The sequence below is a fragment of the Mizuhopecten yessoensis genome, unplaced genomic scaffold (genome assembly GCF_002113885.1).
Source record: "Mizuhopecten yessoensis strain PY_sf001 unplaced genomic scaffold, ASM211388v2 scaffold8841, whole genome shotgun sequence".
NCBI classification, from domain to species: Eukaryota; Metazoa; Mollusca; class Bivalvia; order Pectinida; family Pectinidae; genus Mizuhopecten; species Mizuhopecten yessoensis.
This window is the reverse complement of record NW_018407749.1, coordinates 149,591-168,169: the sequence shown is the minus strand read 5'-3', so window position 1 is coordinate 168,169 and position 18,579 is coordinate 149,591. Positions and strand designations below refer to the sequence as shown.

Below are 18,579 nucleotides of genomic sequence, written 5' to 3'. Positions count from 1 at the left end.
CATATCGACGTCGACGAGTAGTTTGCATTATATCGACGTCGTCGTGGAGTTTGAATTCATATCGACGTCGCCGAAGGGTTTGTCACTATAGCTGGGTTGTTTGTATGTCTACGTAGCCGAGGAGTTTGCATTCATATCGATGTCACCGTGGGTTTTGCATTAATATCGACGTCATCGAGGGTTTTGCATTAATATCGACGTCGCCAAGGGGTTTGCATTAATATCGACGTCGCCTAGGAGTTTGCATTAATATCGACGTCGACGAGGGGTTTGTTACCATAGCTGGTTTGTTTACATACCGACGTCAACGATTGGTTCCTGGGCGACGTCCCTGAGTAGATCGTCGACGGTCGAGTCGTCTGGACTATAAAGATGGTACTGGTGAATACCTTTATGGAACCTCTCCCAGCTCGTCGTTAGGGACCTGTAATTAACACAAACTGTTAGAAACATTCACTGGCACCTCCCTCTCAGTATGGAATAAATGACGTCACATTATCAATACATAGACAAAATCTGATGTCACACTGTTAGTTACAATAAACACTGATGTCACAATTTCAACACAGAAACTAACGTTACAATTTCTATATGGATTTCGTCACAATTAAGTATACAAACCAAAGTCAGACTGTTCACAAAGAAACAAAAACATACGTCACATTGTCAGTACAGAAACCAACACTTACATTTACGCCACGTTGTCAATGTATAAGCTAACACCAACGGTATAGTCCCAATACAGAAACTAACGATGACATTGACAAAAGAAAAGCAACACAACTTGATTTTTTTTTTTTATAAAAGTCAATTAATGAAGAATTCAATGTTAGTCCACAACCACAAACAGCGCGTAACTATACATTACATTGTACAAAAAACGTCAATTACGAAAGTAAACAGGACATGTATGATATATATCACCATTAAACCATTTTGACATATATTTTGTTCATGTAAGAAGCTGTGATTGGCTGATATGAAATGTAGGTTTAGCTGGCATGTGTGACCTAAAAAATGTACAATAGTTACCATGAACTTTATACTTTTTATTTGAAAATACAAGGGGGAAACCACGGTACAGGGGCACTCTACATTGATAATCGTGTGTTCAGTTATCACCTCGTGTTACTTTACAAGCTGTAGTGATTATTCTCTGGGATTGTTTAGTATTTTTAAAGAGAATATTTAGTGTTTATTGGTTATATTTTTATATATTATGAACTGTTGTTATAAATCCTTTTTATTGGCTCTCAAAATTTTGCTATCTTATTTATATATTCATTAACGCTGACCATACTGATAAACAGTTGACATTTCTCACAAATTATCCCGAAAGCGTGGGGGTGTAACCAGCAATAACAGCTTTTTATGTAGACAGCGATATGGCTATATCGATAAATCCCAAACCATGAATATATACACTAATGAATGGTACGTGTTTGTATATCTGTTGGATATATATACATTGTGTATAATAACAAACTGACCAGTGTCCAGAGGTTTGTGAGTGGTCAGACAACCGACGTGATTACTGTTTTACGGTTCCCGTCACACTTTGTCCAGACTTTCATTAGTATCGAACATTGGCCATTCATCTACGTTTACTGAGACTGACCACTGGACTACGGCCCCACTGCCCAGTCTATATGACAGGCATTAAGTGCATTCTGCATATAACACACATAAACCTGATTACACCTGAGTTCTTTGATGTTTAAATTATTGCGTGTCCCTGGGGCTATTTGTTTGGTACGAAGCTTCACTTCCCGTAGGGCCCGGATGTACAGAAACACAACGTAAACACGACTCCTTAGTGTATCAAAAGTATTCCGCTTCACAGCTATGCATTAATAGGTTGTCATCATTTCCTTATCATGACGGATGCTTTGGACTTAAAAAGTAAAAAATAATATATATTAAGCACAAAGATCTGAAAAAGCGCAACACCTAGGCTTGTCAAAACACGGAACTAAATGCTATCTAAGTCCATGGGAAAAGTACGTTAAGGGGTGGGGTGGGGGTGGGGGTCATTCGCTTTTGATTATTTCTGGTAAAATTCGATGGCTAATCTTGATACGCACGTGCGCACGCACTTATACTGGTTGTGCGGTTATATGGTGCTCGTATAATATGCGCAGTAACAGATGTCCAGAACTCGAATGCATCCATGTTGATTAGCATAATGACGCACAAATAGACAAAATTAAAACACTGATATTATATTAAACAAAACAAAAATATGTTACGGGATTTCTGAAAAGGAACAACTTTAAAAAACCCATGATAAACCTATGGTATGGAAATCAAAATGGAACTATAGATTTGGAAATTGATTTATAATGATTAATAAAATGGATTTATATTGATGAATTAGGCTAATGAGGCTAAAATCATGTAAGTCCTGGACAACTGATACGGGGAAGCGTGCACAGAAATAAAACGGTTACCTCAAATTATTCTTGCGTTGAGCAAGCACGTCCTGTATCAATGCGTACTTCCGTTCGGGATTTATATATGGTTGCTTATGCATAAGTTTTATAAAGCTATAATTACAACAAAAAAATAATATTACATATAACATAATATTTGATATGCATATCTGTGCGTTTATGAATATATACATATATGATAACATAAAAATATTTTTTTTAAACATTTATCGCTTATGTGAATTTAACATCTCGGTAACAGTGTTTCATGTGTATGATGATATTTCATACCACTATTAGTATATGTGATTTCATGTAATTATCGCGAAAGGTTCGCCCGTCTTTTGTGTGTTTACTTCCCAGCATGTTTTACTCTCGAACTGCAGTGGGCACTGAGAATGTCATTCGCAACCCCTTCTTTAACATCGATATAACTTTAGTCGTTCGAGTTACACATGGGGTTATCGTACATGTATCTACTAATGTAAGTGTTGTCCCAACACCGTAACCCCACAGAACAATAGTACTGAACACAATATCTTCCTGGTAATATTCAGTCAGTCAGTTCAGGGTACCAATTTTTACTACCATACAATAAATATTTTAGTTCAAGAGCGCATTACATTCCTCTGTATATTTTACTGGTACAATACAGGAAATAGTACATAATTTCAATAGTTAATTTGTAATTTTTATTATGGAAACAAAATGATAATAATTGTACTAAGGTTCGAACACTGTTAGCATCACGCAATGTGACAGAAAACGCGACCATTATTGATATGTTGATATTAAAAAAAAAAAGAATATTGAAATCGATGAACAAATTATATTATTATTTTCAACTTTTATACGTATGCTATAGACACGTGCTGGACGCATGCTATATACGTATGCTATAGACACGTGCTAGACGCATGCTAGATAAATAATATCTATAGACGCACAGTATATATACATGTTATAGACGCATGCTATCGTTACATTATATAGACACCCACTTAAACAGACGTGTGCTATAGACACGTGCTAGACAAATGGTAAAGACGCATGCATTATACGTATGCTATAGACACGTGCTAGACGCATGCTGGATAAGTAATATCTATAGACGCACAGCATATATACATGTCATAGACGCATGCTATCGTTACATTATATAGACACCCACTTAAACAGACGTGTGCTATAGACACGTGCTAGACAAATGGTAAAGACGCATGCATTATACGTATGCTATAGACACGTGCTAGACGCATGCTGGATAAATGATATCTATAGACGCACAGCATATATACATGTTATAGACGCATGCTATCTATACATTATATAGACACCCACTTAAACAGACGTATGCTATAGACACGTGCTAGACAAATGGTAAAGACGCATGCATTATACGTATGCTATAGACACGTGCTAGACAAATATTAAAGACGCATGCTTTATACATATGCTACAGACACGTGGTATAAGCGCAGGTTACAGACATAATATACATTCATTAAAATACAATGAAAAAAACGCAGTGTCCTAGGAATTATTAATGTTAATGTCATTTTCAACACGATGGCTAAACATAATAAAAAGTTGTCATTAATTTGACCTTGAGTTTGACACGCTTTTCGCGTCATAAATTAATATTTACCATCGTATGTCATTGCCACTATATAACCCTACCAATTTCAGATGTGCTTCATAAATTCACGAAACAAATATGGACAGTTCTTATCATTAATACGCAACTGGTCGTGACGTCACTACCTCGGTTTGACAGAACCCAATACTGCATATCCGCCAACCGAGGGGAACGCCAGCAAGCAATTAATCAAGGACAACATTGTTCATCCATTATCGGTGTATTTGTTTACGTGTCGCTGTGGTATTCTGCATAGGCCCTTGGATGACCCCACGTTCGATGCGCATGCCTGACTTATGTATATTACAGCCAAGCAAATGTGCTGGAATCGGCTGGTCATCTCCCCTCCCTGTGGCTACTCCTGTTCCATCCTTGCTCAAGTCGATTTGTGACGTCAATACCATTACATGACGTCATGCGTGTTCAGTAGTTACCGATCTACAGGTAATGAATCTGACTTAGTAAGGTTTTTTTTTTATCACGTGTTTATAGTAAAGTTGCTCTCTTCATACCTGTAGTAAAGTTGCTCTCTTCATACCTACAATATTATCGACTAGTTTACTATCGGTAAGTTATGCCTCATTATGTAATAATACACGAGCTTGCCTCATTCTGAGAGTGCAATGCACGTGTAGACTTGAGCTGGGGTAAGTGTTTTACACGTGTAAACCGGTGTGTGGTAATGTATTTTACACGCAAAAGCCCGTAGGTGTTGGCGTGTTTATGATAGCAAACCCATGCGTGCGTGTGCGTTTTTCATGTGTGTACATATGGCTACTTTCCAGTGCACATATTTCACTCAAAGCATATGCCTTATTCATCAAGGAAAGTGATGACACGTGTTAGGGAGCTGCAGACAGACCCTTTGTAGTGTATGATATATAAACATAACCGGAGATATATGCTGACTGGGTTACACCTCGGGAGGCCGATAACGCGAGATAATACCCTGGAATTTCAAGTCCCATCCCATCATATTCCCGAAATGGTCTATTGTAACATTTCAAACTGTAACCATACGATTCTGGTCATTCTAGCATCGTTTTGAAGTATTGTTACTTTTTAAAATGTTGTTATCGCAATGGTAACGTTCGCGCGAGATTCATTTTCAATGTCGTAATTGTAGCATTGTCGCAAAGTTTATGTAACGACCGTACTTACTTAGTTTTAACAATATTTCTTTTCAACAGGTTTATTTCATAAATATGATTCCAGGGGGATAGAAAAACTGTATTCACATGTGTTACTATGTTACTTCACAACGTAATAGTTCAGCTTTCTTTACAAAATACATTACTACCAAAAACGACCCCCAGGCTAGAGAAAAATCCTTTCATAATTTCGTCATGGTTGAGGTGATGGATTTGAGGTTCCCGGCTGCAGAAACGAGTTTTCTCTTCTGTGGCCATAGGGAGTTATAAAGATCCAGAACTGACCAGAATAGTTAATTTCTTCCTGTTTTCTATACTTCCGTGTATGGAATACACATACCGTTTACACAATTATTTCTATCGTTGGTCTACGTAACCTTATTGGTAATCTCACGGACTTAGATAATCTAATTTCGTGGTAATGTCAAGTTTGTTCATTGACAAGTTTCAACATCAAAATGAAACAAACAAAAAATTCTAGAAAAATGCAAAGTATGTTCTTAAAAAAAAACAAGCCCTGTTATATTATCAGAAAGACGAGGAAGATTAAAGAAACATTTTGAGAATCCCTTAGGTAGTAGGACGTATGTTTTTTATGACTCGGTCAAGTAGAAACACATGCTAAGAACAGGTGTAGCGACATCCAGAGTACAAAGATCGTCTAAAAATGCAATGTAAATAAGAGGCATTCGTACTATCTCCGCTCTTCAGTCCATAAAAACAGAAAAGACGATTCCTATAATTAACGTTATGTTCTTTTCGTCATGGGTATATTACCATTTGGACTATTTTGAAATCAAATAACCATGGTTCGCTTGCAATGCATATGAACGAAACTCGCAACAGACATGTACAGAAACCCAAATTACAAGTATTTCAATTAATATTAATGAACGTCGAGACGGATGTGATTAGACAGCAATTTTATCCCATTATACATAGCGTAGACAAACAAACCCACTTAGGTAGTAATTGTTATTCAGGAGCTAGCGGTTTCTTGTCGAATGTGGATTTATCTTCCAAGACACGGGCATTGTATGCTTAAGCAATACTCTAACGTAAAGCTACATATTGTCACGTAACCACGAGTTTTAAGCTTGCTTACAAATCCATGGTGTTTGTATTTTTTGCCTATGGATATCCTGAAATTGTATAAAGAATTGTAAAAACGGTAATAGCTTTCAATGTGTTCAGATAGCAAATGTAATTAGATACCGGTGCTGCCATCTTTGTGGCGTACACTGTCGTAACGATTTTATTCTGTCTACACAACGTTTTTTTTCTATTAATTATTTATCTGGTGTTCTACTAGTCCTCGATCATGTAAATAAACAAAGACTTGATGGCGTCTTGGTCTCTTTCCAAAGACTAATGCCATATGGTTTAGTTTATATGTATTTCAAACAAGTATCGTGTAAATATTCATAGTAACAGTTACTCTTGATTTGAAGCCATAATCTCTTCACCGTACGAAACGTTCAAGAGACGTTGATTATCCTATTTATCCCCTTCAATGAAAGAGTTCCTTAATGTTTGTTTATGTATTGCAAACAGGTTTTATTTTTTAATTGAGCAGAGGCGTCTTTATTTCCTTCTAATAAACCGAAATCCTGTTTCAAATAAAAAAAAACTTAGAACAATGAGTACGTGTTTATTATTGTGTTTATTCTAGCGACATGCAGTTGGTGCAAAGTAGAACATGCCAGTTACTGACTATCATAAAAGCCGACCTTTCATTTACACTAGAGAAGTGGACCTGCCTCCACCACCAATGTTTTACCAGTTTTGGATGTCGCTATTTTGACATTATTTACGCAGTTGGTGAGATATAATTATAGTGGGGATTGCAGAACCGCGAAGTATCATACCAAGTACACAGAAAGGGTTGTAACAACAATACTTCATCTTGTTCATGAACTCGTGAACCATTTAATATTTTCGTTATATGGGCAAAATCACGGATTATTTATATTTACTTATAAGGTTGTTTTTGTCTGTAAGAAGGCAATCTTACAAATGTAGTCAACAGTTTGGTAAATACTGTTTAAGTATATACACTGCAGCCCTTAGTCCACGAGTCAACAGCCTATCTCAAAACCTGTTAAACAGTAAAGTCAGTATACTTCTGTTTTCCTTTGACTATTTCCGCCAAACCGATTTCATGTCCTTCTTCAAGTGATAACTACGTAGGACAATAATGATATACAGACAAGGTACAAAATTCTTCATTATGGATATCCAGTTGTCTGTCAAATTCAACACATAAACTAAAACAACTAAATACAATTGTGAAGGTGATGTACATGGATAGCCGTTGGTTGATAGATGGAGACTAATTCTGTGATAGATGGTGATATACATGTAGTATACTAATTCTGTGACAGATGGAGATGTAGTATGCTAATTCTGTGATAGATGGAGATATAGTATACTAATTCTGTGATAGATGGAGATATAGTATACTAATTCTGTGATAGATGGAGATATAGTATACTAATTCTGTGACAGATGGAGATATAGTATACTAGTTCTGTGATAAATGGAGATATAGTATACTAATTCTGTGGTAGATGGAGATATAGTATACTAATTCTGTGATAGATGGAGATATAGTATACTAATTCTGTGATAGATGGAGATATAGTATACTAGTTCTGAGATAGATGGAGATATAGTATTCTAGTTCTGTGATAGATGGTGATATAGTATACTAATTCTGTAGATTTTCAGAATGGTAACTTACCCTATGCCTTTCTACGGCGAAAACACAGTTTTATGGTAACAGTGGAATGAACGCATCAATCATTTCTAATTGCAATGCACGTTCAATATGCATATATTCAAATAAGATGCACAATATTGTCAAACCATAACAAGATATATAGGCTACCAATGATAAATAATTGATATGGAATATCTTTGATAAAGTAGATTTCTGGAATGGTCAAAATTGCTGATGCATAAATGCATGCGATAGTCACAATATAACTCTAACACATATATACGGCAGCTTATAACTTAAAATCAAATATATGTTATTTTTTGTACCAGATATGACGTCATGGCTGATCGAATTTACAAAGTATTTTGGTTTGACGGAAATCATCAGCTGCAAGCAACTCGGCAAATTATTCCGAGCCTCAGCGGAATTTGTCGAGATGTTGCGATAAAGAATTCGCATGTCTTTCCGGAATACAATTTGTCAAATTTACATAGATATTACTTTTTTGATGCTTTATTCCTGCCACGACTGTTTCTGAGTGTCACTGTTCAGACTAGAGGTTAACGAAAACCAAAATCCCCTCGAGTTATTCTGATGTTTCCCTAAAGTCGTGATTTACATTGTAGAGCCAGTATGAGTATTTGCATAATTGCACGTGCAATCCTGACGCGTCATTTAATCATTCTGAAGCAGCCATCACTTTTCTCAGCAAAGAATAACGTGGTTTGGTGACGTGCATCAAACGCGTTTACTAACAACACCTGACATATACAGTCGTTGTCATATATCAGGAAGTCATAAATATCTCTATTATACAATGAGCGACACATGATCGTTGTTTCATCTCTTCAGTCTAAGAACTCATCTAAACATATTTCTGATAACACCCCTAAACCCCCTCAAATATTAGCACCATATAATTAAGGCACTAATTAGCGAAAAAAAAGTCTCCCGTGACTATACCCGCCCACAGGGCGATCAGGGAACGCCGATATACAAGCCTCAACTTCCTTATTGGTCATTATCGGCGGGTACGAATTCGTTGTTATGGTCACCTCGACATCTACCAATGAATGTGAATTTATCCCTAAAATAGTTAACGTTAATCACATACCCTATTTTCTCCGAAATAAATAAAAGAAACGATATCATAAAAGAAAACAATTTTATGAAAGAAATAAAATGTAATAAAAAAGACAGATCGAAGTTAAAAAACAACAGTTTACGGACTCCCATGATTTTCTATTTGTCATTATGCGCCAAGTATCTGTGTAGAGGAGAGGAATTAACTTAAGCTTATGGCTTGTTTTCCGTTGTATCTGTACTGTATTGTAATGTAGTGTGCAAGTGATGAAATAAAACAGTGTTCATCCCCAAAGTTCCCAGTTATATCAGGAATGATATTATGTCCAAATTAGTATTTCAAGAGACATTCGATGGAAGTGCGATAACGTGATCTGGTCACACTACATCATGTAGCTAGACATTATGTGTGTTTGATCATTTCGGCGGGGCGCGTTGTGGTCGATGTACGTGTTTTTACTACGTAAGTGTGTTTATAGAAGAATACCCTCATCATTCTTGTCTCCTCATTAAGTAATGGAGAGCACTTCATGACCTTCCATATGGAATAGGACCCGACAGAAACCCAGTGATGTGAATAATTTTGACATTGGTCCTAAAATAGAAATCGATCATCAGGAAATGGTGTCTACGCGAAATTTACATTCATCTGTTGTACGTTACGCGCGTGACACAGTTTCCAGGCAAACGAAATTGGCATGATGTTTATTTCTATAGTGTGACAACCAAAGTAAATAGATTAATCTTTCCTGTTCAAACACTATAGAGGCATCTTCATGGGTAGGAATGAAACACTGGTGATAAATCTTCTATTTTATCTCATATCTTACCGTTACTGAGCAGATTTGTGATAGCGAATTGGAGTTTTATTATATTTTTGTAGTACGGTTTGGCTATTGAGTGAAAAACACTAACTAAGCATTCTAATAAATCTGTGAATAGCTTTGAATTATCATCTGGCCACACGAAAGATGACTGTTATAACAACGGACGTTATCCTAGTTCAGCTAACATATTTTAACTTGCGATAGCACTTCTTTCAGTGGGCGGCTGTGATTTCGTAATACAATAACGGTTTGGTCTTCACGTTCTGGTCAGATTATGATACAATTATATTTGATTGACCATCGCCGTCGTGTCTTTATTGTCCGTAACTCATATTCCAATTCTGCTGGATTCTCATATTGCATACCTTGCTGCCTATCGTCTGAAACATCACACCCCGTTCGCGTGACTTTGACATAATAGCACATTATTGATGGACGTTGACTTTACGGAAAGCGATCAATGGCTGGAGTTTCGGCTTCGTGGTGGCTAATGGCTTATATCAAGATGATGTAGAAAGCTTAGGTTTGGGTGGACATTTTCCGAATGTTTCCACCCTTATCACATTAATTTCAAATCCGTTACCAGGGTAACCGCGATGTGATGGTGGTTTGGGATGGGGGTCAGTTAGCAGGCCCGAGGGTTTTGCTAGAGGAGGGTTGAGTTAGGAAGGATCGATGGGAGTGATAGTGCGTGTTGGAAAGGTACGAAGGATTGAGGGTTTGGGACGAAAGTTTGGGTTAAGGTACGAATGATCGAGGGTTCGGGTCGATAGTTTGGGTTAAGGTACGAATGATCGAGGGTTTGGGTCGATAGTTTGGGTTAGGGTACGAATGATTGAGGGTTTGGGTCGATAGTTTGGGTTTAGGTACCAATGATGGAGGGTTTGGGTCGATAGTTTGGGTTTAGGTACGAATGATCGAGGGTTTGGGTCGATAGTTTGTGTTTAGGCACGAATGATTGGGGGTTTGGGTCGATAGTTTGGGTTTAGGTACGAATGATCGAGGGTTTGGGTCAAATATTTTGATTTTAATACGTTGTATAAATTTTACCCAGATAGTTTGGGTTAAGGTACTAATGATTGAGGGTTTGGGTCGATAGTTTGGGTTTAGGTACGAATGATTGAGGGTTTGGGTCGATAGTTTGGGTTAAGGTACGAATGATTGAGGGTTTGGGTCGATAGTTTGGGTTTAGGTACGAATGATTGAGGGTTTGGGTCGATAGTTTGGGTTTAGGTACGAATGATTGAGGGGTTGGGTCGATAGTTTGGGTTAAGATATTGCTTAGTCGGGTAGTTAGGAATAATTGAACATTTGATTTCAGAGATGAATTTAAAAGAAATATTAAAATATGCATTAAAAAATATATTTTAAGTTACCTACATTAACAACCCTTCCGTAAAGTGTTTTTATATTTTAAAGCAAAGTACACCCATATTACGTAGTTATAAAGTTAAAAGAATTAGTGGGGTTTCCTTCCAATACATTTATGCCTAGATATCGTGACACATTTTAATATTGGTAGTTTCCACAAAGTTAAAACTCAATAGAATTTCAAGCAAACTTAAACGACGCCACGGTTTGATATCTGTCGTAAACAAACAACTGACGTATTGGCGTTCGTTTTTAGGTCAACATTTGTTGTACCGTTCGTCAGATGCGTAATAACTGAGATCGTGAGTGTAGACTAGAGCGTACGTCTTCTGTAATCTAGGTAGTGAAACCTTTCATTGGACATCGACAGTCGGCATTTTGTGATATATCTGTCAAACGAATCGTACTGTCTGATATGCCAAGATTAAACCGTCATTTCCTCCAATTACAGACCTAAAAAGTTCCATTTAAATTTCAGATAATTTTCATTGTTATATCACACACATTGCTGCAAAATCCATGCGTGTGCTTAGCTAATGGTTTGTTAAAAAGTACTATGTAGTTTGCGTCACTTAATGGGGGGAAAATGAAAAGAACCCTTTCCCATTGAATTCTTCATATATTTCCTCAAAATAAAAATGAAGTTATCGGTTCAATTTCTTTGAACTTCCACTTTTGATGTATGTGTACATGATTGATCGAGTTAATTGCAAGATAAGATCGATATGTAGGTGACAGAAATTGAACCAAGAAACACTAAGAAAATCCCATACCTTTGATGAACACAAGCGGTCCTATATTCAAAGTTTATAAATAATGCCTACGTTGTGATTTTGAGAATTTTGTGAGCCCTCATTCTACAAATAAACTCATACAACTTAACAGTTGAAACTATCAATCATAGTAACGACCTATATTTGCACTTTCATGTATTTGAAACGGCGTCTTGCTGAGAAGGTCAAGTTCACCGGCATCTTTCCTACCGTCAGCGTTTCTGATATTGTTCAATCCGTCGTCATGTGACGATTGTAGAATTCCAGACTCACAGAAAACGTCATAGTTTCCTTCATAAGGCCTTTTTACCCCTGAGTGACTGTCCTGCAATCAGTATGTCGGTAGGAGACATTTCTAAATGGCGACAAATGTCGTTTGAAAATGACAGGCTTTCAACGAGGTTTGATTAAACTGTCCTACTGGGATCAAAGAATACACGCGTTTAAATGGCAGGTAGTGTAGCCTGTATTATAGATGATGAATACGCTGGATGCAGTCGTGTGTACAAACAGTGGTTATGTGTTAAGGGGCAGTTGCGTTTGTTTATTATTTAATCGTTCGAGGGTAGTACGTTGACCGACCCTTGGAAAACGATGGTCGGTATTGGGACCGACCCTCAGGGAACGAGGTTTATACATGATCCAACCCACAGGGAGAATGCTAGTACTAGAGTTACGGGGATTTGTAATGAATTCAACACATAAAGCTATTTTTTGTCTAATGAATTTCCCCCGTCACGACGCCAGGGGCCTATAGAACACGAACATTAGACGATGTTCATTAGCGTGAAAGATAAATGGGAGTATCTGACACCTTGTATAAATACCTATATATACATACAAATGTACATGCAGGTAAGTATCAGCACTGACGATCCTCTACTTTACACCTTCTACATACATCTCAGTGATGTAGCTAAAACGTCATCTTTTCGACATATTACATGATTAATTTCAATTAAAAAATATTTTGATTTTAATACGTTGTATAAATAACCACGCCGTACTTAGATTATAGTAAATTACCCATCTAGTAAGTTTCAGATGAGTGAATTAGTATTTGCTGATTGATGTGTGGGCTTTTATCATTTCTTTCCGATACATGTATATTACCTATCTTGAAAAAACATGTACGTTTTATTTATGGCGACGTGTTCGTATATACATAATGTAAGCTATGTATACACCTAATACATATCTGTATATTACATTCAGCGATATGGAACTTGCTACACTGACTCTGAGGTTCAATAAGCTAATCTGATATTTATAATAAACAGAGGTTAAGGGTAAATTGTCATGGCGTTCACAGTACCATAACAAAGTATGTGACAGAAAAAAAAAAAAATTGCAATGGCGCCCACCCAATTCCCCGTCAAAATCTTCTGCTTCTACACAGGAAAAATCCACCACATTAGGGAATCATATATTACCATTCAAATGAATATTTTTTTCTATAAAAATGAGTTTCCGAATAATCGAAGCTCGAATAAATGGGTTCCGTTTATTGTCAAGATGAGAATAAATGGAGTTCCGTTTATTGTAAAGTTGACATTTAATCAATTCATATTCACCACGAAGATATTGGGATAGTTCAAGAGCTGCGTTTACAATTCAGTGGATAACACACATGGTTACAAATACCACCGTAGTGTCGCCTAGCAAGTCGAGTGTGTTTGTTTAGAGGCCACTCTTAATGTCGGAAACAAAAACAGTTTGGCTACAACGTGTCCAGAATATCTTCTCCTTATTTCATACTCCAACCCAGCCGGTATACTACGGTATTTAACCACCATCTCTTAACCACAGTTGTTCCTTACCAAATATACTACCCACCATCCCTCCGCACTCCTACGCCATACCCCGAACAACCTACCCCTGGTAAAATTACCCCTTCTACACCCTCCAAACGTTTTTAATGTCGGAAACAATAACAGCTCGGCAACAACGTGTCCAGAATTTCATTATTCCGTAATCTCTACCGTCCCGTACACTATACACCTCTGACACCACTTTCTGTACCACCATCAGCCTAGCACCAGTTACTCCTGAGCCCCTCTTTATAGCTTGTACATGCACCTCTGTCCATTCCCCTGCGCTCTACCAAATCCCCCAGACCCCACTCCAACCTCGCGCGCGCGCCCCAACCCCTGCCCATTTTATACCCCTCCTACACACTCCCTACCCCTGCCATGCACGCCATAAAATTATATATATTCATTACCTCCCACCTGCTACCCGCCCTGAACTATAACAGGAATACTTTCGCGTGATATATATATTTCTATATATAAAAAGGCCGACTAGCCTTTGTTTAATACGTCAAAATCAGAAACGATTAGTTTGTATCATAAATCAGTGAGACCGTATCTGTCTAAAGAAAACAATGACAGATTTTAATTGATTGTCTAAATTCTTCTTTGATAGTGATATCGTGACTTTCTTTAATCATCAGTTACAGTTAATTTCAACGAAATACACATAAAAAGTATAGCAATATGACCTTTGAAGATCGTGAGATAGTGTTTTACCTACATGTCCTTGTCGGTACACGTAAATTTGGAGTTCACATGGTCCAGGCAAAGGTTTACAAAGTTTGCCGAATACATGATTTAGTTGATAAATAAAAAAATAAGTTAATAAAAATAAATATATAGTGTTGGATCCCAAGGGTCAGACACATTCATAAAATAATAGACAAAAAAGTTTGAGATCACAGGGACCAGACACATTTGTAGGAAAGTCGTGTAATCCGGCGTATGTATCATACATCTATAGACTAATTCTTCATAAGTGGTATGGCCCCTGTGTTTTATAATTGATAAGAATACGACGCTGATGGAATAACTTACTGTCAACAACTCGGATCGTGTCGTTGGTTTATAACGGTTTTCTACTGAAAGTCATTTTTCAGCATAATTATGTGAGGGTTATAACTTATAATTCGTTGTTTTTTCTAGGTCTGTTTTCACCAGACTTATGCATACTACATGTCTAGCGTATTAATTAATGCCCGCCATTAAAATTGTTAATGAATTTCTAATAAGACACGAAAGCAACATGTTAAACAATAGCTTCATTATGGCCAGAGGACAGTCTAAGGTCAAATCAGTGAGAGGGATCTAGAGACAGGGCTCGGGGGTGGGGGATGGGAAGGTAGGCGATATGTGAGCTAACACCTGAGGGCATCATATCACTTTACTAGAACTCACAAGATCATGCTTAAAGCTATACTTAGAGTTGGAAAACTCTTGTAATATGAAATGTGCTGATTCGCCCTTCCATAATTTGATTTGGATTTTTCGAGACCATACCATGCAAAGATAAGTCTGTTTAGCACGACTGCATGATAATCAATGAGGCGACCTATGTGGGACAATACAGAATAATGGAGGTTTCTTTCTGAGACAGCGAAGATTTTACCATGGTATTTACATTTTTCCAGTTATAACATTCCAGTGTGATTAACATTTAAATGTATATAGACATTGAATCGGCGACGTCATCTGTGGCCACCGTCGTCAAATACCTAAGCTATCGTGCAAATGTATCTTACTTAAAACTATATCACCGTTTCGCCGAACCCAATTATGTTACTATTTATATATGTCTGTATTAAGAAAACAAACACAAAAGGCTGTCATCTGATGGTCAGCCGTCCCGATCTGACCACCTCTATGGTCAATAGTGAGGCTGGACGCTGGTCATGATCAGTTAATGGTTTGCGGTTATATCTCATCTAAATCCAAGCTTACATTAGTAAACATGTCACACCTTTAACCAGCTTCCCTATCTATCAGAGATTCGTTCCTTGTTCCCACTGTTGACAAACTTAATTACTCTGGCGTATTGCATGCTAATTAATGATGATGATGATTGAAAAGGACGAATGCTCGAAGCGAATATTTGAAAAGTGTAGAAATGATTTTTTCCCCCATTTTTTCTTACACTCGTTATGGCCAACCCTCCCCAAGACCATACCCCTATTTTAAACGACTTTCAGAATGTCCCAGATACACTGTACTGAGTAATAGGTATCCGAGGTATATATGGATTAGCTTTAATAAATAATACATTCACATATGTAGTGACTCTATTCATTCTAAACACCGTCAGCAATATGTCAACAGTTCTTTTATGCTGGATTTCGTTTTCTCACGTATGAGGAATAATCGGACAGGCACGAAACTCGATCTAATATTGGACTATCTTTTACTGTGATCAGTTTAAAAGTCTCAATTTTTAGCGAGTACAATTGTACGGTAAATACATAACACTGAAAACTGGAGGCGGTCTACTGCTATAGAAAAATATTCAGAAATGTAAACAATTTATGAAAAGAAACCTATACACACACTGACAGAAAGGAGGGACGTGGGCTTAATAGAAAACCTGTATCAGGAAACAAAATACCCACATACATTACAAGATCGCCAGCTTTCAATATTACACACACGTTTCATTTGTATTTTTTATCTCTCTCAGCAGTAACCGGTTTTCAGTGCTGTGTACATGATGCGTTCCCATTCAATATATTTATAATTATAAATATAACACACATATTAACGTACACATGTGTTAAGTTTACTTACCCTATAAATGTCCTGAACGCATCCAAACTCGTCCCTTTGCGTTTAATCCGCTTCCTTAGTGTTTTTAGATATTCATAATACGGTATAGGCTTCAATTTCGTAAAATCAAATTTACGCCTATCATAATTTTGTAGTTTATGTAATAACAAATCCACTTCTGAATCCGTGTTATTAATCCTCAGTAGAAGAGGTGACATTGCCCAGTGCTCGACCCCATCTTTTCTTGACCGTCGGTCATCTGAGGAATGTAGAGTATCTTTCCCTACCCCCGAAACCTTATCGCCCCCTCCCTCGGGGCTGAAGTCATCACTGGTATAGTTACTCTTATTTAGCCTCTTTCGAATTGCAGATATGTGTGATCCGTCGTATTCATGTCCCACGTTCGATAGAGAATTCTTTAAAAACGTCGGAAGCCTGTTAGGATTAATTTTATAGACAGTTTCCACCAGGAGGTAAAATATCGTTAGAGTTGCTAATCCAACACAGGTGATGACCACCCTCTGTTTTAGCTTCATGCTGAGAGCGATGACACTGATCTTTTCCTCTCTAGCTCCATACCTTTAGTAACAACTCGCGCACATGTGACTTTCAACGTACCTGCTGAATGGCTCAACCTCGAACCTATATGTATACTCATTATATATATATATCTACCTGTGTGTAGACGTCGTCGGTGTACAGGTACACACCTATATAGTAATGTACATACCGGTTTAGGTGTATTCACCTGTATTTACATATACCGCGAGCTGTATATTAATGTATACCTCGTAAAACGATGGAAGTAAATGTAAACACGACAAACCAATTTCGCTTTAAGTCCTATTAACAGCTATGTTCTGGAATAATCCATATTACACACAGATCAATTAATACAGGTCGTAAACTCCTGATTCTGAAACAGACCGACCTATGATCTAAGTCCGCATTCTCCTTGGTTATTATATACCGCTATAACTGTGACGAAGGATGTAGCACAAATCCTAAGCACATCAGGGTCGTTAGTCAGACAAGACAACACTGTCACATAACACCGTAGTTTTTTTCAGTTTCTGTTCACACGTTCTAATCCATACCGTCCTGTATTCTGTTCCGGTAACACACAAAAAGGCCTTTCCTCTCAGGGTCCGCTAGATCGAGATCGGGTCGGCTGGTATCAACAGCGCCGCAATCAAAGAGCTGGGAATGGGTTGTTTATTGATCAAATTTACCTAAAGGTAAAGCACTTAAACTATTCGTTTCTTTCATGCCTGGCTGGCTAACTTTGGATAATAGGGGTATAGCTGAAAGTGTAGACACACATCGTGTATAAGGGTTCTATTGCTAGTGGAGATGGATTGTTTGCGTACAATTACAGACACAACATAATAATAATAATGTGGGCAGGATCATATCACACACTGTTTATAAATATGAAACAATAGAAACTCCGCCTGAAAATAAACAAGAGAAAAATAATTAATCAACGCCCCATCAACACTTGGCCGACGAAAACGTAACTCAGTCTTACGTACGAAGCACACCAGACGATCCACACGTTTTCATAAAGCTTCGATTCGTTTGCAGCGGCACAGAAAGGCCGCATTTATAATATCGACATGAGAAGTACCTAGTCTTCCCGCCTTCGATACGGCCCCGTTCAGCATCTGTTGCAGACTCACTGTTTTTGGCGCGGGGTAGGTTGCTCTCACAAGGACACAAGTGTTAGCCCGTCTGTATACTCATTTTATGTGCAAACATTAAATATTTCAAGAGGGGCGACTGCTGTGGGTGTAATTAGGCATCCCTATTTAACGTCGTATGTTTCCACGTGAGTACAGAGTCACACACATTTAAAAACAAATCTTGGCTATACCAACCTCTAAAGAGATCCAGTTTATAAAGTGGTCATGAGTGTTGAGAAGCGAATCATGTAAATGGTCGTTATGTGTCGGTAATTTTATTACAGGGACGGCTTTGGTTGTAGATAACGCGTACATAAGATGCTGG

General features: G+C 37.6%; 1 protein-coding gene across 1 annotated transcript in view; it reads right to left on the bottom strand.

Moving 5' to 3' along the window:
• The window catches only part of LOC110456756 (extracellular serine/threonine protein kinase FAM20C-like), a 43,810-nt gene extending 25,581 nt beyond the window's left edge, over positions 1–18,229 (bottom strand). Inside the window, exons 1-2 of the mRNA XM_021507700.1 lie at positions 16,591–18,229; positions 300–424 (exon numbers count right to left, since the gene is read on the bottom strand). Of these exons, the coding sequence (XP_021363375.1) occupies positions 300–424; positions 16,591–17,105 (640 nt within the window). The 5' untranslated portion in view covers positions 17,106–18,229. The remainder of the gene's footprint in view (positions 1–299; positions 425–16,590) is intronic.
• Positions 18,230–18,579: the final 350 nt, after the last annotated feature.